Genomic DNA, 22,904 nt, shown 5'->3' with positions numbered 1-22,904 from the left:
TAAGGAGCATAAAAAATTAAATGATAGAATAAGCATATGATTAAACTTAGCTTAACCACTCTTAACTTCAAACCCTAAGTGGGCTTACAAAGAATAAGATTATTTATCTATGATCACATAAGAAGATAGAAATATATGCAATGTTGGCATATGGTAACGGCTAAGTTAGTCCTCCCCTAGAAGACAACAGTCTTCTTCCCCTCATACGGCAGCACGCGGAGTTCACAGTATGATTTGATTGCCTTCCGCAGACATTGCTTCTCCAGGTTTTCTGATTTTGCCACAAAGCTCTCTAACGTATCTCTATGGGAAACTCTCTCCACCTGTTTCATACAGTTGCAAATAATGAATCAACATCATATTTATTTCGGATTGACTTTATGAATTCTCATTATACATTCATTTCACTCAGGCTTCGTTGCAATGACTTTTTTATTACTTTTCAAAGCAGCTTTTTAGTAAAAAAAATAAAAAGCTACTTTAAAAAGTAACAAAAAAATTTTTTCCAAACGAAATCTCCGTGTGCTAAACGAAGTTCCAACTTCCAAGTATTTTTATCAAAAATTAACTTGTAGGCTACCAACATACAATTGCAGAGGAAAAACAAGTTTAATTCACTTCCAACAAAGTAAATTGACCAGACAAGTCACTTTAATTCACATTACTACTTAAAATCATTATCTTAGAATCCTACATTGCTGTTAGTATCAACATACTAACCGCAAAGAACATTTGAGGCTTCTGGATTTTGCCAATGGACTAGAAACATAGACCTTTCCAGGTTTCATGCACAAATACAGTAATCATACAAAATTGGTTCCCAAAAGAAAACCATAAATTACTAGTGACAAGAAGCGGAGGCTAACTGGATCATATATAGCTAGTACATGCAGGCAGACATACATACTTATCTGCAAATTTGCTAATTTACTGTATCTGTATTGATAACTTGACATACATTGACATCTGAATCATTTACATGCATGCAGGAATTAATAGTCATCAGCATATTTGTTTATTTATTTTTTCTACATTGATGTTAATATCACCCAATAATTTGAAAATTGGTTTATGGGTTCATTCATATGTCACTTATTGCGAGCGATCTCATGTGCTGGAGCGTCTCCATCTTTCAAAATATGTGAAGGATAAATTATTCTGTGCAAACACCGGACCGTTCAGAGGTGAATCAGAGCACGCCACATCACCCGGTACACAACGAGTGCACAACCGTTGTACACAGCAAAAAAGTGACGTGACGCGCTCTAATTGGCCTCCGGACGGCGTTCTATGTCCGCATAGAATAATTTTTTCATGTGAAGAGCGGCGAGCACCAATGCCAACTTATGTTTGAGCACATGCACACTTACGTGCATGTATGTGAGCATACATATGCAATTTTACATTTACATGTATACGTGCACAGGGAAATAACGAAAATTTATGCAAATACAGAGAGAAAAGAAAACATAAAATAAAAATGAAGATCGGAGAAAAAAAATCACATAAAAATTTTATATGGGTTCTTCTATATCATGCCGTTGTAGATTTCACTATTGATTGTGGAGAACTACAACCTTAATTTCTAAGATATAAATGTAAGACGACACCTCCGCTCCTATAAATAAAAACCTATAATAGCAAAATATAACAAAATCACAAAAACACCCCCTAATGAAATAACCATAAATGTTACATGCATTTCAGGGGCTCCGTTCCATTGCAGCAGCGATCTTAAAGTAAAGATCAACTCGCGATTAAATATGTGTAGTGTTTTTTCTGTGAAATGGCAAATTATAAATGTGTGAATGCAATCTTTCAAATTCATCCATCCAAGCATATAGATACCCTCAACAATCAGCAATAAAAGAGAAAATATTGGATATAAAACAAAAACAGTACCATCTGCTCAATAATAGGACCTGCATCCAGTTCTGGAGTTACAAAGTGAGTTGTCGCACCAATCAGTTTCACTCCAGCATCATATGCCTGGTGATCAAATAAATCTCAGAACCACCAAATAACATATGTGCAGTGATGAGGCTTTGTTTGGGACGGATTTCTTATTGCTTTTTAAAGCAACTTTTTAATTAAAAAATTAAAAATTGTGTACTAGAAAGCTGCTTTAAGAAGCAGTAAGAAAGCCGTCCCAAACAAAGCATAAGGCTTCATTTGGGACTGCTTATTTATTGCTTCTTAAAGCAGTTTTTTAGCACACATTTTTTAATTCTTGTACTAGAAAGCAACTTTAAGAAGCAATAAGAAAGCCGTCCCAAATGAAGCCTAAGAGTAGAAAATAAGATGAGCACCTGCTTGGCAGGATTGCTACCCTTAAATGACGGAAGAAGCCCATGATGTATGTTAATTATATCTTTACCATAGCCCTCCAAAAAATTAGCTGATAATACCTGTTTAATATTTGTACTTGATCAAAGATAAATTGAAAAGAATTCACATATCTATAATATAATGAAAAGGATATACCTGAATCCCAAAGTTTTGGAAACTCGCCTAAAATTTAAGTTTATTCTTAATCAAATTATATCTACTAAATTTCAAGCAAAGAGGATTATTACTCGTGTGGTAGTGCATGCAGTTACATTTAACATGTTATTTAATGGATACAAATTAGCTCGGGATATCTTAACCAAGTTTTTTATCAAGAAAGTCTCAAAGCTAGCTGATTTACTTTGAGATGTGTAATAAAAAATTTGATTGATTCTCCATGTATTACACTCATACCAAAGCAAAATCAATGATTTTGAGACCCATCTTGACGAAAAATTGATTATCATATCTAGACCAAAACTTCTTCCATATTTAACTAAAGAGCTATTTGGTTCATTAGTTCACCCAACATGAACAATATCTCCCATGAAAAAAAAAAAAAAAATTCACATTAGCTAAAAAGTAATAACAAAGGATTAGGCATGTCTACAGATGTTCAAGAAATCACACCCCAGCTGATTAACTTTTCATTGGAGCAATAACAGATTAAAAGAAGAACCACAAAAAATTGAGCAAGATGACGGGTTATCTAATATGAGATATTTGGGAATCTATAAGTTTAGAGTTGTGCACCTGCATATATCTAGCAAGGACAAGAAAATCAGAACCTTTAACTAGATTCAAGATCTCCTTTTCTCTTTTATCTACAGAACTGGTTGGCATGAAATAATATGGAATTCCATTCCTCTCAAGAAAGCGTACAACATGGGTATTTGGAGATCTATCATGATTGCTGTGGAAAGATATTTAAATTAGGAGCAAAAATATTTTATAGTGGAAGAAGTTCAATTATAAAACCACCTTATTACACAGTTTATATCCACAGGAAGCCTACCATCCTGCCAACCATGCAGAACATCCACAAGACAGTGGTCCTGTATGAGCATTAATTAAATTTAATAAAGGAAAACATATAAAAGTTGTAAAAAACAAACATGGTATAAGAAGAACTAAAGAAGAATACCCCAGTCGCACCTGCTTTGAAGCAAGAATTGAAATCTTAAATTTTGGATCTGCATCAGGAACCCGAACAACAGATCTTTCTGCCTGGAAGAGTTTCCCTATGTTCATAAAGTCATTATCCATCACATCCCGAGGCCAGCTTGCAGGATCAAATACAAATTCACTGCCAAGTTTTATATCTATAAAAAATCAGAGTTGTTCAATCATAAAAAAAAACTTACAAATGAAGATTGCTTCAGAATTTAGCATGGCTTAAAACAGTTAAGAGTTACAGCAAGAAGTTTCGTAATATTACTTAATATAGACCAATATTTCATTAAAACTACTAGCGCAGATTTGCCTGGTATCATATAAAAGGAATTCATAAAATGATGAAAGGCATAACCAGTGTGTTTAGTAAGGGGTGTTGATATAGAACGGCTTAGTGTTAGAATTTTCTAATATGACTAGAGTAATGGAAGAAAACTTAGGATTCACATATAATCCACTGAATAAGCCAATAAATTGCTTTATTTAAATGCATTCTAAGAACTATAACCCATATGATAATATAATGATGGAATAAATCTAAGGAAATTAGTGAGATATTCAAACCACAAAATCAATGAGGAATTGCAATTTCATAACTAAAACTTGATTCTTAGTTATGTCAAATTTAAACGAAATCAGGAATAAGTTGAAAAAAGTAGAAAAAATTGTATTAAGGAGCAGTTGGTTAGAGTATTAGGGGTGTATTGTATCTATTTTCATACATTTAAAATCTTTTAATATCTGATTTAAATAAAAAGAATTGCACAGTAAAATTTTGAGGTATTACAAATACCTTATCATTTATTGTCCTTGCATTCTGAACTCACTTGATTTAGCCAAATTTCAAATCTTATGCATCTTGTCTTTGCTAAATCCTGTTGCACCTCACCTAGCCTTGTGCTGCTAAATAGCATCACGCCTTGCCTCGCTTTGGCCATCAGAAACCCTTGCAATTTGCCGTTGTGCCTTATCTCATGCCTAGCTTCACCATCGCACCTTGCTTCACTTGTCATCATTGCCACCTAACCTCAATGACAAAACTCGTCACCCCTTGTCTCGTCCTTCATGTCATTGATACGCTCATGACTTCGTTACCATCACCCTTCCATACCAATATTGTCAACTCTACAAAGTAGGATGCATGAGATTAATTGCACACGCTTTACTACAATAAGAATAATAAGCACTTATCCCAATATGTGGGGACAACTACATGAATCAATTTTCTCCTTCGTGTTCTCTTAAGAGTCAATTTCTCATTTAAATCCAACTAAAAAAATATCATCATTTATACTTTTTAACCAAGTCCTTTTAAGTCTACCTCTATCTTTCTTAACATAGGCCGGATCTAATACATCTACACTACTAACAGAAGATCATCGGAAGGCCAACGTTTTGATGTGACCAGACCATCTAAGGCTCTTTGATCATTTGCCACTGGAGCTACTCCAACGTTTTCACGTATATACTCGCTTACAACTAATAAAATAAAATAAAATAATAATAATAATAATAATAACATTGTTGTCTAAGTTTTACATCTAACCAAATCATTTCAAGAAAATAAGATATATTACCTTTTTTTTTACTCCAAAATCTTAAAATATATATATTCTAAATACATTTAACCAACTGTGCCTTAAGAAATTTATCAAAAGTAAGAATTGCAGGCCATAGGCTGATACAAAGAGATGAATTCTCTAAAATTAATTGGTAGCACTCGTAACGCACTCAAAGGAATCATACATTAACTTGCACTCATAAGATTCAATCAAAGATGTAAAATAATTTTACAGACAATCTATATGTGGGTTTTATACTTTTTTTTTTTTAATGTGGGTTTTATACATGCTAGTATAAAATTTGCCTAGTTCCATTCCAATTTATTTAAAATTTAGTTGAATATTTACGAGCATCAGCAGAAACAAATTTATTCAGATGTTTGAATCAGCAGCCACATGAAGTAAGCCGCATGCTTAAAAAAACAACACCGCAAAACTGCACATGAATCTCACAAAGCCTGCAGTAGTAGCAAAAATAGTCCTGATAGAAGCCAACAGGAATATAAATAAAACAAAAAAATGCAGGAAAGAAACTACAAAATCTTCAGAAAACATAAACATAATAATCTACCACAAAATAATAAATAGCAAAAACAATCTACTGCTGCTCTTGAGGTGGTGGTCCACCAAATGCGCCTGCAGGACCAGCTGAAAATAATAATGAGTGAGATTGATAAATCAAACTCAGCAAGTAACTACTAGCTATCAAGACATAAAAAATAAAGGAATGGGATATGCAATACGAACAACCAAAAGAGGCGAGTACTAACCTATAATCACTATATCAAAAACTACTATGAGATATGCTATGTTTTCTATAATATATTCTAATATGCATGAATATATGTCAATTAATTTTTCATGTCAAATCACTTCAAAGTTTACAAAAGCACCACACTAGATATCATTATATCATTATACCTCAAAATGATCTATTAATCATTTGTTACTTCCAATTCATGTCCACTTATATTTTCTTACATTTAATATATATTTTTATAGTCAGTTCATCATATACTCACCACCGAGAAGTTATGATCCATAGACACGGACACGGCGACACAGACACGGACACAGACATGGGACACATCAATTATTAAAAATATAGGACACATAAAGGGGTTGGACATGGCATTATAACTTTTATATTTTAAAAATAATGTATAAAATTTGAATAAGTATATATTAAAAATAATTTAGAAATAATAATTCATTGAACTAAAATTTAAGCTTAAAATGATTAATATTAGGATATCTAGAGTCGGACGTCGATGTCTTGTATTAAGCATCAAGAGAGGAGACGACAATGTTGTCAAGAGTCGGGCATCCATGTTATCATATTCTTATTATTCACGTGCAAAATACATACAATATCATGGAACCTTTGTAAATCTCTTTAGATATTTCTCTTTCATAAAACTTCGATCAAACATGTAATATGTGCTGCTTTGTCATTGTATTCTAACAGAATCTATACCCATCCCATTTAAAAGCCCTAAATTCTATTTAGAAACTATAAATAGTCCCCTCAACAAGAATTTCTTACAACAATTTTAAAAAAAGGTTATCCTTTGCAGTTTGCACTGATAAACTTATCTTATTTGAAAACACCTCCGGCTCTAATAAACTTTATTAACATCATTGTTGTATTTATACAAAATATTTTACAAAGAGTGACCAATTGCTTCAAGCTAGCTGCTACCAGCATATCATTTTCTGTTGATCTTCTATCAATAAATCTATAACTTCGGCAAGGACATGGCCAAAGACAACACATGATATGATACTCTTACAGAAGTTACATTATGAAAGCAAAAATCATAAACAAAAGTTTCAAGGGATGCACCAACAGAATAACTCTTGCGAGTTCTATAACGAACAGAAACTAACTGGGGGCATCAATCAATCCAAATGATTGTTTAAGAAATTAGCCACATCGTAATGGAAATAGAGACAGATTTTTTTTCACTGAACTGATAATCTTTAGCTCGCCAACCTGCATCCCAATATTGTCTTCCTGAATACTGTATATCCTAACATCTACCAACCCAACGGTCCAATACCCACGAAAAATTAAGCAATTCACATCTACACATCTTCCAAACCTATGAAAAGCGCAAGAGACAGAAGCAAGAAAACAATAACCTCCTTGAGTAGAAAACAATAACCTCCTTGAGTAGAAGACCTGTTTGTTCTCCGGGACAAACACATCCACGCTGTGAATGTTGGCACCGCGAAAGGCGATACATTCCGATACCTTTGAGACAATGCCTACCACGTCCTGATAACAAATTCATCTCGATTTATGATGGAAGAGAAGCGGTGATCGCGACTGGATAGAAGGAAGAGAGTGAAGCGGAAGCCTACCGGGCAGTGGAGAACGTGGATGCCGAGGAGCTGAGTATGGGCTGCGGTGCCTTCCGAATTGATGGAAGAATGGATGGTCCTCAGGCGAGGGAGGAAGCCAGAGAAGTTTTTCCTCCAAAATGCCATTAGGATCTGCCTAGGTTTCTGCTCTGCGTTTTTCCATTCTTCATCAATACAGTGCTAAAAAAAGAGAGAGTTAAAACCTAACTTCAAAGTCTTTGAAAATTTATATATTCATCAAATAACATTCATGATTTATCCGTTAAAAAATAAATTATTAAATTTGTGCAATTATATATATAAAACTTAATATATAAATGCTAAGTTGTCATCAAATTGTTTTAATTTTAATAGGAACAATTTATTGAATTTGATTGTTGGATCCATAAAATAAAAGAGAAAATGGTCTTATTCAAAACACCTTATTTTTTTAATCAATTATGTGCTTCAATATAATTCCCAGGAATAAGCATTTTAGCTTGTTTTCAATATTCAGCAGCTTGATCGAACCAACCTCCGCAATTTTCGAATCGCCTCCTGTTCTCCCCGGATATGACAACATCATTCTATTCGATCGATTAAGCATCTTGTGTCAGAATTGAGAAGCTCTATTATCCGAATCTTTAGTATTCTCTTATTTATCACATGTGTCTACTATTTAGGCAGTATGTCATCGCCTATTGTCACTAAGAAACTGAAAAAGAAAGAAACATCAGAAATGGAAGAGTATTGGCATTTTGTGTCACTGCCATAAGCGAATTATCTCCACAACCTGTATTTAAGAATATTCCATTCACACGTTCGGGATTGCGCTTTTAAAAAACAAATAAATAAAAATAAATACAAGTTTGAAATGACCATTATAGTCTTGATGTAGATCAATAAATAACACTAATTTTTTTCTGTGAATCATAACTAGATAAGATAATAGTTTTTGAAAGGATGCTCTCACATAGGTGATAGCTTGTTCACAATACCACGAAGCATTCTCGTAGAAAAAAAAATGAATGTGATAGTCTCTCTTCATGTTCAATATGCTTATCTTTAATTAATTAGGTTGATAGGCAATGAGCTTATCTTTAATCATATGTACAATGAGCCATAGTTGAGCTCATTGGAGGTCTTTAGTTCTTACAACTAATGTACAAGTGTATTTTGATAGTTACTTTGCAAGAAAATTTCATTTAAGTGGAAATCACGATCATCATCATTAAGTAGCTCAGTTGAATGAATTGGCAGTGTTTCATTGAAGCGTATGCCACATTATGTTTTATATTAATTTCTTCTTATCAATCTTTGTCATTTTGTATAATATCAATGAGATTGTTGAGAGAAATATTTCTCTATATTTTCATTCTTTTGCTCAGTTTTATTAGTGCATATTTGGTCATCTTGTATGTTTTCTTTCGATTCTCTTTCATATAATATAAGAATAATAATGCATGATTTAACTATAAAATATATTTGCAGATAAAAGAATTACATACGGGTCTCCTAGCTTTCAATAAAAAGAATTGAACATTCTATCTAGTTTGGCTAATCTTGATCCAATCTCCTCATTCTTCAAAAACCTTAATTAATGTTGATGCATCACCTAAAGATCGATAAACTAATGGAATGAGGCAAGTTTAGTAGAAGATGCATAGCATCTTCGAAGTAAATCAATTAGTTCTTACTTCTAATTTCAATCCCCGATATTTACCAATCCTCTCTGTAGAGGATTTCTATCCATGTCGTGTTGATAATTTCTATATGAAAAAAAAAAAAAAAAAACATATGCATGTACTATTAGCACTGCCCTTGGTTCAAACCATAGTATGTTCATATCAATTCATATGCTATTAAACATACCATACATTCCTGATAATGTGCACAAATCTTTATATTTCTAGATCTAAAGTTTGAAAACATAAAAAATCAATCCATTGTTACGGTTTAGCCTTCAACCCAATATTAATTTTTCATACCCCGGGGACAGGTGAAATGATGATGGTCTTTTACTATAGATGAGATAATGTAATGAACTTTGGAGTGATGACATATATAATGGAGGAGAGTTAAAAGGGAATGATGGAGAAAACATGACGGAGAAAAAACATTGACGATAAATAGATTAGGCAAATCAAACATTATATTGATTGCTCATTGTGGCAAATTACAAAACCGTGAAGAGTCCATATTCTCTTTTTTCCATAATTACATAGCAAACTCTTCCCCTTACAATTCCTTAACATCGTCTTTCATTCGAGACTCAACTTGAGTAATAATATCTTTCAAACTATTTATTCTTTCTTTGTACAAATAATAATGACGAAGAAATGATTCTTCCTTTGGAAGTTGGTTTGGCTATGTTGGTTACTTTGTTATTAGTTTTTTCGGCTGCAATATTAGGAATCGAGTATGGACAATGATGAATGCAGGTTTGTTTTACAGACCAGATTGGACGGCATGACTGGTTGAAACCTAGGTGGATGACGGGATTCCTTCTACATATTTGGTAGATTTTGAATTTTTTTGAGGATGGTTACTTTGGACTTTCGTCTGTTTACCTTTTTTTATGCCTTTTTGGATGGCCAGCCTGACAAAATAAATGCAACATAAAACATATACCATATAAGATTAGTGGCTGTCTGTCCTCACTTATTTGCATTCAGATCGGGTGACCTTGTCTTTTATTGTAAATATATCTGATTATTATCTCTTCTCTCTGTGGCCATTTATTGGCCATGTGGGTTCTTATGCTTTTACTATTCAAAATGAAATTTTCTTTTTTGTTAGAAAAAAAAAAGATGAACGAAAATACCAATCAAATTTTTTAGTAAAAATCTATTTTTCTAACATCTACTTTTCTCTCAAACACTTATTCTTTATCTTCTATTAAAATCAATATTATTTATTAACTAAATTTCTTTGCTTTTTTCCATTAATTTTTATATCCTATTTCATGGAAATCATAATACTTCACATAAATCATAATCATCCCTCTTTTATGTTCATCAAACCTTCACAAGTAATTAGGCTCTCATTTTTTTAAATTTATATAATGACGCCCAAATTTATCCTTAATTAATGTCCTAATTAGATTGTAATTACAATAATATTTTTAATGGCCTAATTTTATCATTAGCATGCCGCACACCTTCAAATATTGATCGGAAGGTTTCCAATTTTTTTTATATGTCCTAATTAGATTGTAATTACAATAATATTTTTAATGGCCTAATTTTATCATTAGCATGCCGCACACCTTCAAATATTGATCGGAAGGTTTCCAATTTTTTTTATCTTTAACCCCCAAAATTCGGGCTTACTTTCTTCGCGAGACCATCGACCCCTTTCTCCGATCTACTGTAACCCACTAAAGGGGGTTTCTTTCTTCTCCGCCGCCTCCGCCACCTCCACCACTACCAGCGGCAACTAAGGATGCCGGTAACCACTCTTTCTTTCTGGATCTTACCGACCTCCTCACAATAAAGCTATCTATTTTGTCAAATTCTCTATTGATCTTTGCAATAATCTGTGACAAAACGAGCAGGGCGAGGGATATAGCTTTTTAGGGTTTTAGCCAGGTCGATCTATTTGCTTAGGTTGTTGTTCTTTTTCGCAGCTGAGGAGACTTTTGGAGTTGGAGCCGCCGAGCCCGCTGAGGTACTTCATCGGTGCGGCGATCATGATGGTGGGCGTTGTACTGCCTCTCGGTTACATGATGTTCCGCAATAAGCGAGCTCCTTCGTCATCTTCTTCTCTCTCCAAGCATACGTAGGTGTGCTTTTCTTGGTCTGGTTTCTTACCCATGTTAGTTCCCTAGATTCTTTTGCAGATCTCATGATCTCATCGTCTTAGATGAGATCTCAATTTTATCGATTTGGGGACTCTGAGTCCACAGATCAATTGTTAAATTTTCTTTTCGATTTTTGCTTTGCAGGAGTATCTGAAGGTTGAATAGGCCTCGGTACTTACCTTCTTCTTCATTAACCGTTCTTCTGGTCTGTGTAGAGGTCGCTCTTCAAGGATGTGGAAGCCAAGAAGCTTCTAATTTGTGGCTGGTATGATGTCAGGGAATGATTTTTGGATGATTTGTTCTTATTTGTTAGAGGAAGAAATGCTTTCATAAATATTTAGCTCTACTAAAGTTTTGCTGGTGCATGTTTCATTCATTGAAATTGGCTTATTAGTGGAAATTTATTTGATGAGTTTTCATTGAGGTTTTTCCCCTCTTCTTATTCTTCCAATTCAGTTGATAAATAAATACGAAGAAATCTGCCATCAGTGAAATATGCTTGTTGGAAACTTGCAGAAGGGAGAGGACTCGTTTGAACATAGATATCTCATTAGCTATTAGTCATCTGAAACAATATTTGCATATCCAAATTATGTTGGTCACACAGCTCTTCATAGTCTGTTGGTTGGTAGTTAAGCCTATTAACTAAGGCTGTATTTGGGATGACTTTCTTACTACTTCATAAAGCTGCTTTCTAGTTAAAAAATTAAAATTTTTGCACTAAAAAGCTGCTTTAAGAAGCAGTAAGAAAGCCGTCCCAAACGAAAACTAAGAGTTCTTGGGTTCGAGTTTTGTGTATGCGATATGTGTGTGAGTCTGACTTAATTGATCTAACCATCCTATAAAAAAAAAAAAACTAATGTTGTTCGTGGTCTTTTAAGAACACAGATGTTCTTAATTTGTCATCATCTTGGTTTACTATCCCTAATAGGGAAAATATAGTATTTTTGTATCCTTTTAATGTCTGTATTCGGATTTGAAGGACAAAATGAATAAGATTATGGGAAATCCTTTAATATGGAAGTAAAACCTAATGATATTCAAATTAAATCAAATTTTTACAACTAACTCAAATTTAAACATAAAAGTTTTTTGCGTAGGATAAGTTGTCATAGTGTAAATGAAAATCAATATAATTAAAGAAATACACTTGAATTCCATGAAGTAGCTTGGCCCTAAATCCTAAACCCTAAACCTGCTTTTCGCACTAATTCTCGATTGGTGCTCATGTGTTGCATCATTTCACTGAAGGCCAAAACAACTTGCCTCTAGAGAGTTATAAGCGCGGTTCTCATCAAGTAAATTTGGTATCATGCTCATCAACTTGCCATGTATGGGCTAAAAAAATATTCAAAAAAAGATTAGTTCTTCCAAAATTAGATATTGTGGACTCCTAAAGCATATCTAGTAATTTCATTTGTAATTTTGTCCACGTTATCAGGTGGTATAGTAATGTCATATGGAAGTGTAGGTAATTCATTGAAGTAGAAGCCTCTACCTATAGAAAGATTACCTTAAGGTGCAACAAGCTTTAGGGTTCCTTAACCAAATGAATACAATAAAATTCTCAAGGCTAATCAATCAAATAAGTGCATAAACAACTTCAAGGAAAGCGTTTGGTTGATATGGAACTAGAATCTTGCTTTCTTTTATGAACATCATGCATGATTCTATATTTCTCATTTTCCTTGGAAATTTGCAACTTTATATTGGAATGAAGTGTATGCTTATGTTAAAAAAAAATATGCTTTGGATTGAGAATATGTATGCTTGTGTAATGATATAAATCCAAGAACTTTTTAGGATGTATGTTATAAACAGCTTCAAAAGGAAGTTTCTTAGTTGCGGGGTGCACAAAATTACTGTAGGCATACTCTGCAATTGTAAGCATTAGGTCCCATTTGGCTAAACAATTGACAATCAAGCATTTTGGTTGATTAAAATTTCGTTTGAAACGGCTTTCTCACTGCTTCTTAAAACAGCTTTCTAGTATAAAAATTATTTTTTTTGCATTAAAAAGCTGTTTTAATAAACAAAAAAAAAGCCGTCCCAAACGAAGCCTAACTAAGCATCCATTGACCGCTTTTGTTTATCCATTAATCTGTAGATGGAAGGAAGATACAGATTTCGAAGGGTTAACAATCATCTTCTTTAAAATTCGCCAAATATTGTCAAGAAAACAGACATCACTATCAGAAAAAATGTAATCCTTGAAAAGTTAGAAAATAGGTAATCCATGTAATCTAAAAATTTCCTTAAAAGAACAACCTTGCACATACATTCCACTGCAAAAATATTGTAAGGATTCTATTCTAAAATTACTAGGTCTTTGTTTCAGTGGATATCCTCTTTAGTATTTTTAATAAAACATCATGGTGTTGCAAATTATAGCTTCCGATGTTTACAAAACTCAAAGGCATTAAAGTAGGACTTTATTTGGGACAATTTTCTTATTGCTTTTTAAGATAATTTTTTAGTATAAAAACTTTTAGTTTAAATAATTTTTTATTAAAAACTGCTTTAAAAAACAGTAAGGAAGTTGTCCTAAACGAAGCCTTAACTCTATCATGATCAATCAAATTGACAAAGAAGAGTTTGCTAAACAAATACTTGAATTGCTTGAGTTTCATACAACTCATTCGGCCTGTTTCTAGCAATCATAGTACATGCTGCCTTTTTTTTTATGCTTCGTTTGAGACGATTTTGTACTTTTTAAAATAATTTTTTAGTATAAAAATTAACATTTTTGTATGTAAAAGTTGCTTTAAGAAATCGGAAAAAATTTATCCCAAACAAATTCTTAGCGAAGATGATGGATCAAAAATTTGTTAGATTAGCAACATTCAGCAGTCAAGGACATTCTGAGTGGATTGTTGTGCCATTTAAATTAAAAAATTGCACCACAACTATTGCAAAATTAGATGAATGGCTTATCTGGGCATTTATCCGTTGTGGTTGTTTACATTGATGGCATTTTGGTTTCCGTTGGCAGTAAAAAGCACAATGGGGGAAATTCAGTCCAAAAAAGATTGCTTTGTTCATCACCTAAAAACTTATTATTATGAGTGTTTTTAAAATTAATTTATTATGTTTTTCTAGATAAATAGCTAAAAGATATTTTTTAAAGACAAAACAAGAAGCTTATGTGGGTCTTCGAAAGAATGTTGTTCGCAAAGTTAGAAGGCAAATGGTATGATGACACTATCCTAGAGGATAAAATGGTCATAGGCTTTTACACTATGCAAGCAGGCCGATGAAGAGTAGATGAAATTATACATATGATTATCCATAAAAAAAATAACAGCTTTCGTCTACTCATCTCGATGGATAATAATATGTATAACTCGATAGTCATGAGAATTTTCCCATTCATTACATTAGTTTGAATGAGGTGGGGAAGCGACGCTAGCAATGTGATGTAGATATGTGAGATTTATAATCTCCGAAGAGTCAGCTGGGGCCAAGGCCCCCATTTTAGATTCGCCCCCTGATTATATGAACAAACAACTTTAACAAAATTGGTTGTTTTTCTTAATTCTCAGTGCATTTATGCATATGAAACAAAAGAAGAAAAACAATCCAATAAGATAAATATATATATGCTAATTACATATGCCAAATGATTCTAAACCTCTCATTTTTTATCCCAAAATCCATGAAATCCAAATGGGAAACTTAGATGTTCTGGCACTTCTAGCTTCACCACTATAGCATCTTCATCTCCTATTCTCTTTGCATCCAGCACCACAAGATAACACTTCTGCCTGAAAATTGCATACTGCTCCATAAAAGGTAACAAATATGAGCAAAAAATATTCATAGAAGGTGTGTGGAAATGGGCGAATTCTTAGGTCCGGTCACCTGATAGAGAAATACATCTGGATTTCTCTCTATCTATAGTAAAGCACAGTTACTGTAGTAGCTGCTCTTTAATTGTGCTTTTACTGTAGACAGAGAGAAATCCGGATGTATCTCTCTGCCAGGTGTCTGGACCTAATAATTTTCCGTTGAAATGACAAAAAATAATTTTACCTCTATAACAATAATGTAGCCATCTTCCTCATGTTTGGTCCCTTTGGAAATGAACATGGGCTCTCCTATGAACATTCGATTCTCAGTACACCATGTCTTCACTATATCATTGTAACTATCAAACTTGACAATTGTATCAAAAGGAAAATGTGGTAGGAACTTGTTGGAACCAGAAGTTGAATTAGCATACATGAACCGATTACTTTTTCCAGACATGGAGGGATTGATGACTGGAAAATCAGCTGGTTTTTTCCAGTGAATTGAAGAATCAGCAATGGAGCAGAAGAGATCTGATCCTCCAGCATCTAATTCTATTAATATCTATGAAAATAGTTAAGCACTCATGATCAATAATTTGTTATTAATTATGAGCCACTTAAATGTCTAAGTAGAAGTAGAATTATAAAGGTTTCATTTACCTTAACTAGATGGGGCAGTGCTTGCTTGTCTGCATTCATAAAGGAGGGGTCCAACCTTGAACTTGGCCAATCATATCCTACAAAGTACAAAGATTTCACATAAAAACCCTCCTTGATTTCATATGACTAGTGCTCATTTTAAATGAAAATCTTAGGCTTCGTTTGAGATGACTTTTTTGTTGCTTCTTAAAATGGAGTTTTATTAAAAAAAATGAAAATTTCTTTTTAAAAATCAATAAAAAAACCGCCCCAAACGAAGCCTTAGTTATTTGGTTACCAAACATTTTCTCGTAGTTGAACCACTGATATGAGCAAACAGAAGCTTGGATTTCAATCTTAGTTTTGCCATTGCCATCCTTTTCCTCATAAGCATTGCCAACATGTGATGTCCATAGTTGAGAAGGAGCTTCAACTGGAATTCTCCAATCCCTCTGAATTGTGTCATTGTAGAATCTTGGAAGGAGATAGATTGGGGTTGTGGGTTGATTGGTATTCAAAGAAATAGTCGATATCATTGGGGCTAAGCCAGACATGGCAGGAAATATCCCTATGTTCCAAACAAGTATACTTTTAATTTCAAATATTAGTTTGATGTCATCTAACTAGATTCATCATAGAAAGGCTCAAGGAATGGAGAAATTGTTCTGTGCGGATATTAGACGCAGCTCTATGTCCGGAGGCGAATTAGGTGCAGCCACGTCAGTGGTACCGAACAGTACCGAGCTGCGGTACCGAGCGAAGAGGCGATGTGGTGCATTCTGGTTGGTCTCCGGACTATGTTCGGCATCCGCACAGAATAATTTTTGATCACGAAGATTTAAACCTGATACATTGAGCTTAGTACGATTGCCCATGATGATGTAATATGAATCAGTGAATGCCCAATCATGAATCAGTAGTTGGTCTGAAATGACAAATTCCTTCTTTTGCATCAACTCAAAATATTTGTCAAATTCTACAACCACAAAACAAACAAACAATTAAATTTGTTGTTATCACTAAAATAGATTAACAATTAAATAATATGTAGAAAGATGAAGCTATATATAGAAGTGGGGGAAATAAATATGCAAGCTTCAACTTGTATGCAGGAGATGTACCATAAAAAGTGAAGTTAGTTTGAGGTAGAAACATGTCTTCAACGTTACAGGAAAGCATAAGAAGTCTGTTCCTTTGAGCATCAATTTTATAATGTGATAGGGTTCTCTTTGGAGGTATTCCTAACAATCCTGCACTCAGAAAAATCTCATAAAAAAATGTATTTCAGAAGTTGAACTGAAAAGCTGCTTTAAGATTGATATATCATCAAAACTTTATCTTGATCAGGCATGAATGTCAAGGCAAAATCAGATTGGTAGCTTCAAAAATTAAATCTAGGACCATATGAACTCCAAATTCAACAAACTTATAGTTGAACTTAGCGTCTCGAAAATACGAACCAAACAACACCAAATTCAACTTAATCCGAGCACAAATGGGTCCGAATCAAAGACACGAAACGCTGTTGGAAGGTTCAAACCACGATTTGGATTAGCGAACGGTTTCCAAACATGACATGCTTATAGTTGAATCGAGCGGCTCGACGAGACAAATGCAATGAGCCCTATCATTAAGACCTTCAAATGTCTGACGAGCGGTCCACGATCAAAGGATTCAATATCGGACGTCTATCCAAACCACTCCCCATTTGCTCTTGATTTTTCTCCTATTTACGGGTCATGTCACTCATAGAAAAATATAAATAGCTCATCATTTCTCTTAAGAGGGGACCTAAGTAAGAAGAAGAGAAGAGAATGATGGAAGAAGCTCCTCCTCAACCACCGCCAGAGTTCTGCCCGACTTTCAAGTGACGCCTGCGTTCCACCCGACTTTCAAGTGATGTCGGAGTTCCGCCCGACTTTCAAGTGACTCCGGAGTTCCGCCTGACTTTGAAGTGACATCAGAGTTCCGCCCAACTTTCAAGTGACGTCGGAGTTCCGCCCAACTTTCAAGTGACACCGGAGTTCCGCCCAACTTTCAAGTGACGTCGAAATTTCGCCCGATCTCCAAGTGATGTCGGAATTTTGTCCGATCTCCAAATGACTCTGTGATTTAGCTCGAATACTCAACATCGTCGAATCTCAAATTCTTGTTTGTAACTGAATTTCAATCCGGGAGTGGATTATTATAATCTGATTGTCCTAAATTTTAAGTACGAGTCAGCCTCTTATACCTCAAGCAAACACTAGTGGAATTTTTTCAACTGGGTGTGGCCCAGTAGTTTTTCCCTTTCCAGGGTTTCCACGTAAAAAACCTGGTGTTTTATTTCTCTTATTTTTGTATGCTTGATATTTGTATAATGCTGAGACAAAAAATTCTAACTCTATCGCCGCGTATATTCTAGACCGCAACAATAATATAGTAAGAAAGTCGTCCCAAGCAAAGACTAAGGCTTTATTTGAGACGGCTTTTTTTATTATTTTTTAAAGCAGTTTTTTGCATAAAGATTTTAATTTTTATACTAAAATGCTACTTTAAGAAGCAATAAAAAAAATGTCCCAAATGAAACCTAAATATCAGACATCAATATACATACTCTCATGTTTCTTCAATAAGAAATATAATCATGGTAGTAAAATTAACAAGGACTTAATGCTTGTTGCACATGAGAGCTACTTTTCCGCAACATAATCAAAATTGAGTTAGACGGCCAACATTTTGAACTTAGGAGTACATAAATAGCGTTATATTTACATAAAAATATCACGACAAATGTGAAATAATTATTAGCCGAAAATGCGAAGCATGAGAGGCACACTGAAAAAGACGTAAAAAGGAGAAGCCAATAAATAAATTCTGATACTTGGCGTGCAAGAGAATGGCAGAACTTCTTTCCAAAAATAGGAGTTGGGCCACCTAAAATCTGTGACTGGATTGCTTGCGAATATTCACAACGGGTGAAAAATATTAAATTTAACATATTAGTTGTGTACTAAGATCTAATTAATGCACAAATAGATGAACGATAGATGTATAGAGTTTAAAAGATACATCAAGATTTTTACGTGAAAAATCCTTAAAATAGAAAAAATCACGGGGCCTAACACGGTTTAAATGAATTCATTAGTATTTGTAGTTGATTACAAATGAGGTCCTTCCTTAGCCGGAAGGTCTTGACTCGATGTACCCAATATATATCATATAGAGTGCATTACATGATGAGAGTTGGAAGAATTAGTGTTGATATGTTCGCTTGGTTGGCATGACCATAGCCGGCGAGCGATGTAGATCGAAAGGATCGTAGTCAGGTAACGGTGGTTGGAAGAATTGTAGTAGAATGGTGGTCCAAAGGACAATAGTCGGGCAACATAAGTCGAAAAGACCATAGTTGGCGGGCGATGGAGATCAGAAAGATCGTTGTTGGGAGACGGCGGTTGGGAAGACCGTAGTCTAGAGATGGTACGTAGTTGAAGTGACTATAGTTGGCAGGTGACCAGTAAATTTGGAGATGATTAAGGGCAAGCTAGGAGTGCTTCCAATGGATGACCGATATTATTTCCTTTGATCATTTATTGAGTATTTGAGTGTCTTATAATATCAAAATTTTATAATGTTGGGCTTGTTGGATCGTCTTATCGAGCCCCTCGATTCAACTATAAACATGATATATTTGGAAATCATTTGATAGTCAAATTTGTAGTTTGACCCTTTCAAATGCACTTATGGTCCTTGATTAAGGCTCAATTGGATTTGGATTGGATTGAATTTGGTGTCATTGGTTTCATCTTTTCAAGATATTTAGTTTGACTATAAGTTTACTAAAATCAAAGTTTGGATGATCTCAAAAAATTTTTTTTTTTAATTTTCTAATTCAACTATACTTCAAGATTCGTCGATAAAGAAGGTTTTTTTTTTGGGGGGGAAAAATTTAAGCTTAGCCCTTATATTGAAGATAAAAAGGTGATTACAAGTAATAAGAAAAACAAAAAGGAAGATGATTTTTTGATTTTATATATAACGCTATGTACGTCAATACTCATTCTTTTCTTTAAGCTATCGAGCCAAAGCTCGGCCTGCAATATAAAATTTTAAAATAAAACTATAAAAAAACTACTCGAAACAGACTAACTGCAATACTGTGTGGACATTAGTGTTCCATTCACACTTCAACAATTAATACTTACCACAAAGCAAAGGCTTAGTGATTCCGGCGGCGAGTTTCAGTACTTCGCCACCTCCACTTTGCCGTCCATCCACCGTCTTGATAATGTCCGTCGGGCCAATGGTTGCCAATGACGTCGGCTCTAATTCATAGGGATGCCCTCCCTCCCAAAGACAGAACAACCGCCCGCCCCACCTCAACACAGTAGTATTTGCCACGTTCTTTAACAATTTCAAACCCGGCGCTCTCATATGTGATTTCAGCAGGGAAAAGAGCCCCGGTTGTCGGAACCGCCACTCTCCTGTTTTTGCCTCCCTCTCCTCCTTCGCCGCCTCTGTCTCCACATACCTCGCCGAATACATCACCACGCCTCCGCCAATGAAGCGAAAGGCGCGGAGGTATCCATGGCCGTCGAGGGGGTTGACGATGGATCCATGGTCATCAGAAATCATGCCAGGGCCATTGAGGTAGTATGTTCCGAGGGGGAAGTCGGCAGGGAGGCTGCCTTCAGTGACGACAAGGGGGAGGGGATCGACGGACTCGGTGGGTTGGGAGGAGAAGAGGCGCTGGTAATCTTCGAAGGCCGTGATGGCAGAATCGGGAAGACTGGGGGAAATTGGGGTGGTGGTGGAGGGGCGGGCTACGCAGCGACCACGAGGTGTGCCGGCGGTTGCGGAAGAGAAGAGCTTTGATGTCGTCGGATATGGACGCGATGTGAAGAGAAGGCTAAGCTGGAAGAAGGGGGCTTGCATCTTCAATTATGCTCCACCGATTTGGATTAAGCACACACAGTTTGCTTATGCCATCGCCTGGTTATATAGTAGTTAGTGACTGCATGGCATGGCGAAGCGGATTCCTTAACTTTCGATAATGTTTATTTATTTCATATAAACTCACTTAAAACCTTTCACAACATCATAAGAACATCTAATAGCAGTCACCATTAATGAAGTCTCTGAATGACAACCTAAGAGAATTACCACTTCTGTGCTCCTCATGATGCCATGAGCTCAATGAAGTTGACGGAGCAAAATTCTTATAGTTGGATTTAGCAAAAAAACCCCACCATGCTTAGATGGATAGGATGGTGAGGGTGATTGGAACCCCCAATTCACGTTCGATTCCTCTCTCAAGCGACGTGACTCTTTAAAGTGGGGAGAAAATAAGTATGCGGTTCCGCACTTACGGGGCTGCATGGTTGCAGCTAGACCCATCGAGAAATAGTTACTCTGCAAAATGCCTCCTCTTTGGAGGTGGCAGCCAGAATAATCCACATCATGCTACATAATTTAAGCCATATTTAAATTATTATACTACTTATTACGTGATTTGGCTCAACCCCTATTTAACCTTTGAATCTTGAATCTCTGTTTCTTCATGTTTAATTTCTGGTTTATTTTCAAAATCTTGCTAAACATGACTTGGGAATTAGAACACTGTAAAAGCTGCTTAAAAAAGATTTTATTTGAACTCCATAAGTGAGTTTCCTCTATTTAAGCTTGACTTTTACTAACATTATATGAACAAATTACTTTAACACAAATTTGGTTGTTTTCTAGCACTTCTAACTTCACCACGATTTCATCAACATCTCCTATTCTCTTTGCATGCAACACCATAAGATAACACTCTTGCTTGAAAACTGCATACTGCTTCAAAAAAGGGTAACAAGCTTCAAGGCCATCAGTCCGGATGGACTGCATTAAAAAAGGGTGAAAGGTTGGGTGGGTATGGATGGGTACGACATCCCTATAGTCAGTATGAATGTGCATGGGTGGGCCAAACTCACCCATGCAGAGCGTGGATACCCAACCACAAACCCATGTGGGGCTTTGCAACTTTCTCATTGCTTTCTAAATTACTTTCCAAAGCAACTTTTTAGCGCAAATGTTTTTAATTCAAGAAAATTTTTAATTAAAAAATTATTTTAGAAAGCATTAAGAAAACTGTTCCAAACGAAATCTTAGTAGTATTAACAAGAATTTAATGCATTTGTAGTACATGGAAACTACTTACCAACAACATAAGCAAAATGAGCGAGGCGGCCAACTTTTTGAACTTTAGAGTATATAAATAGTGATGAATATGAGATAATTAGCCATTAATGAAGATAAATGTTTAGTGCAACAGTTGGTATTAATTAACATAAAAATGTGAAGATTGAGGCGCACACTGAATAAGATAGGAAAAAATTATTATGTGCAGGTCCGGATTTGTCCGGAGACCAATAAAAATGCACCACATCACCTCCAAAAATATACCGCGCTCGGTACCGAGCGCTCGGTATTGAGCACGAAAACGGACAGTTCTCCCGTCCGGTGTCCCATAATAATCTCCCATAAGCTAGACGGAAAGGAGAAGCCTATAAACAAATCCTTTGGTACTTGGCGTGGAAGAGAATAGCAGAACTTCATTCCAAAAAAGGCGTTGGGCCACATGAAGCGGTTGCTTGCAAGTTACTATTTTAGAGCTAGATTCCAGATTTCTGAAGTCCAGCTACTAATTTAGTTAGGAATATCAGAATCCAACCTTGCTAAGTTTCACAAATAAATACTTCAAGTGTGGAATGTTTTTCTTCTATTTTTTTTTTTTTATCAGATTTGCCATGTTAGCTTCAGTCCATAGTAATAGCTAAATGGATATAATATATAATCTCTATTAGAAACCTTTTGTATCATGTAATACTAAAAAAAAGATGAGTCTTTAATGATAATGATAATTAAATAATAATGCGCCACTTAAATATGAGTTTGGATGAGTTTAAAACTCTTAAATTTATGTTAAAATTAGAGCTGATACATAATATTATGAACTGTATTAGTGTTAGTATAAAGAAACAATCATAACATTAAAAAAATATATAAAAATATCCCAATAAAATATGAGTTAGGATTGTTGGATGACTATGGCACCTCAAAAAAAGAGGTGAATTGAGTTTTAATAATTTTTATTAAAAGAAAATAATTAAACTAATTTTGATTCTTTTTGGCAATGAATTAAATAATCACATAATTTTATTTTAAGAAAATGATAAAGAAAATTGATGCAATACGGTGAAAACTAAAAGAACATCAATTTAATATTTAGAGAAAGAAAATAAT

At 34.8% G+C, this 22,904-nt stretch overlaps 3 protein-coding genes across 12 annotated transcripts in view; 1 reads left to right on the top strand and 2 right to left on the bottom strand.

Moving 5' to 3' along the window:
• Window positions 1–24: 24 nt before the first annotated feature.
• The window catches only part of LOC110116074 (formyltetrahydrofolate deformylase 2, mitochondrial), a 24,035-nt gene continuing 1,155 nt past the window's right edge, over window positions 25–22,904 (bottom strand). For 2 of the 6 annotated variants that reach the window (XM_028701121.1, XM_028701122.1), the window contains exons 2-8: window positions 4,295–4,626; window positions 3,484–3,634; window positions 3,310–3,383; window positions 3,082–3,241; window positions 2,310–2,408; window positions 1,903–1,989; window positions 25–323 (exon numbers count right to left, since the gene is read on the bottom strand). In XM_028701121.1, the coding sequence (XP_028556954.1) occupies window positions 177–323; window positions 1,903–1,989; window positions 2,310–2,408; window positions 3,082–3,241; window positions 3,310–3,383; window positions 3,484–3,634; window positions 4,295–4,302 (726 nt within the window). In that variant the 5' untranslated portion in view covers window positions 4,303–4,626 and the 3' untranslated portion in view covers window positions 25–176. The remainder of the gene's footprint in view (window positions 324–1,902; window positions 1,990–2,309; window positions 2,409–3,081; window positions 3,242–3,309; window positions 3,384–3,483; window positions 3,635–4,294; window positions 4,627–22,904) is intronic. The other 4 variants (XM_028701117.1, XM_028701120.1, XM_028701118.1 and 1 more) reach the window with 3 other exon arrangements.
• Window positions 10,687–11,640, top strand: LOC110116079. 4 transcript variants are annotated; one of them, XM_020849532.2, is made up of 3 exons: window positions 10,687–10,859; window positions 11,038–11,207; window positions 11,356–11,640. In XM_020849532.2, exons 1-2 carry the CDS (start codon window positions 10,854–10,856, stop codon window positions 11,191–11,193), a joined length of 162 nt encoding a protein of 53 aa, XP_020705191.1. In that variant the 5' UTR covers window positions 10,687–10,853; the 3' UTR covers window positions 11,194–11,207; window positions 11,356–11,640. The 4 variants fall into 4 exon arrangements, with proteins under 4 accessions (XP_020705191.1, XP_020705192.1, XP_020705189.1 ...); XM_020849533.2 differs by having other exon boundaries at window positions 11,038–11,225; XM_020849530.2 differs by having other exon boundaries at window positions 10,693–10,859; window positions 11,038–11,189.
• Window positions 14,728–20,716, bottom strand: LOC110116076 (carotenoid cleavage dioxygenase 7, chloroplastic). 2 transcript variants are annotated; one of them, XM_020849527.2, is made up of 7 exons: window positions 19,826–20,716; window positions 16,763–16,891; window positions 16,486–16,617; window positions 15,940–16,209; window positions 15,663–15,739; window positions 15,244–15,564; window positions 14,728–14,989 (listed from the first exon to the last, which is right to left on the bottom strand). In XM_020849527.2, exons 1-7 carry the CDS (start codon window positions 20,553–20,555, stop codon window positions 14,846–14,848), a joined length of 1,803 nt encoding a protein of 600 aa, XP_020705186.1. In that variant the 5' UTR covers window positions 20,556–20,716; the 3' UTR covers window positions 14,728–14,845. The 2 variants fall into 2 exon arrangements, with proteins under 2 accessions (XP_020705186.1, XP_020705187.1); XM_020849528.2 differs by having other exon boundaries at window positions 14,824–14,975.

The sequence above is a fragment of the Dendrobium catenatum genome, unplaced genomic scaffold (assembly GCF_001605985.2).
Source record: "Dendrobium catenatum unplaced genomic scaffold, ASM160598v2 fragScaff_scaffold_1639, whole genome shotgun sequence".
Lineage (NCBI taxonomy): Eukaryota > Viridiplantae > Streptophyta > Magnoliopsida > Asparagales > Orchidaceae > Dendrobium > Dendrobium catenatum.
Note: the sequence above shows the minus strand (reverse complement) of the source record. Positions and strands in the feature narration are given on the sequence as shown.

Bases quoted from the DNA above. Each gene is read 5' to 3' on its own strand.
- LOC110116076 (XM_020849527.2), bottom strand. From the start codon at position 20,555: ATGCAAGCCCCCTTCTTCCAGCTTAGCCTTCTCTTCACATCGCGTCCA. The intron at 15,740-15,939 runs GTAACCAAATAA...TGTACTTTGTAG, and splicing joins CAACTACGAGAAAATGTTTG to GATATGATTGGCCAAGTTCA. The intron at 14,990-15,243 runs GTAAAATTATTT...TTTATGGAGCAG, and splicing joins GCTACATTATTGTTATAGAG to TATGCAATTTTCAGGCAGAA.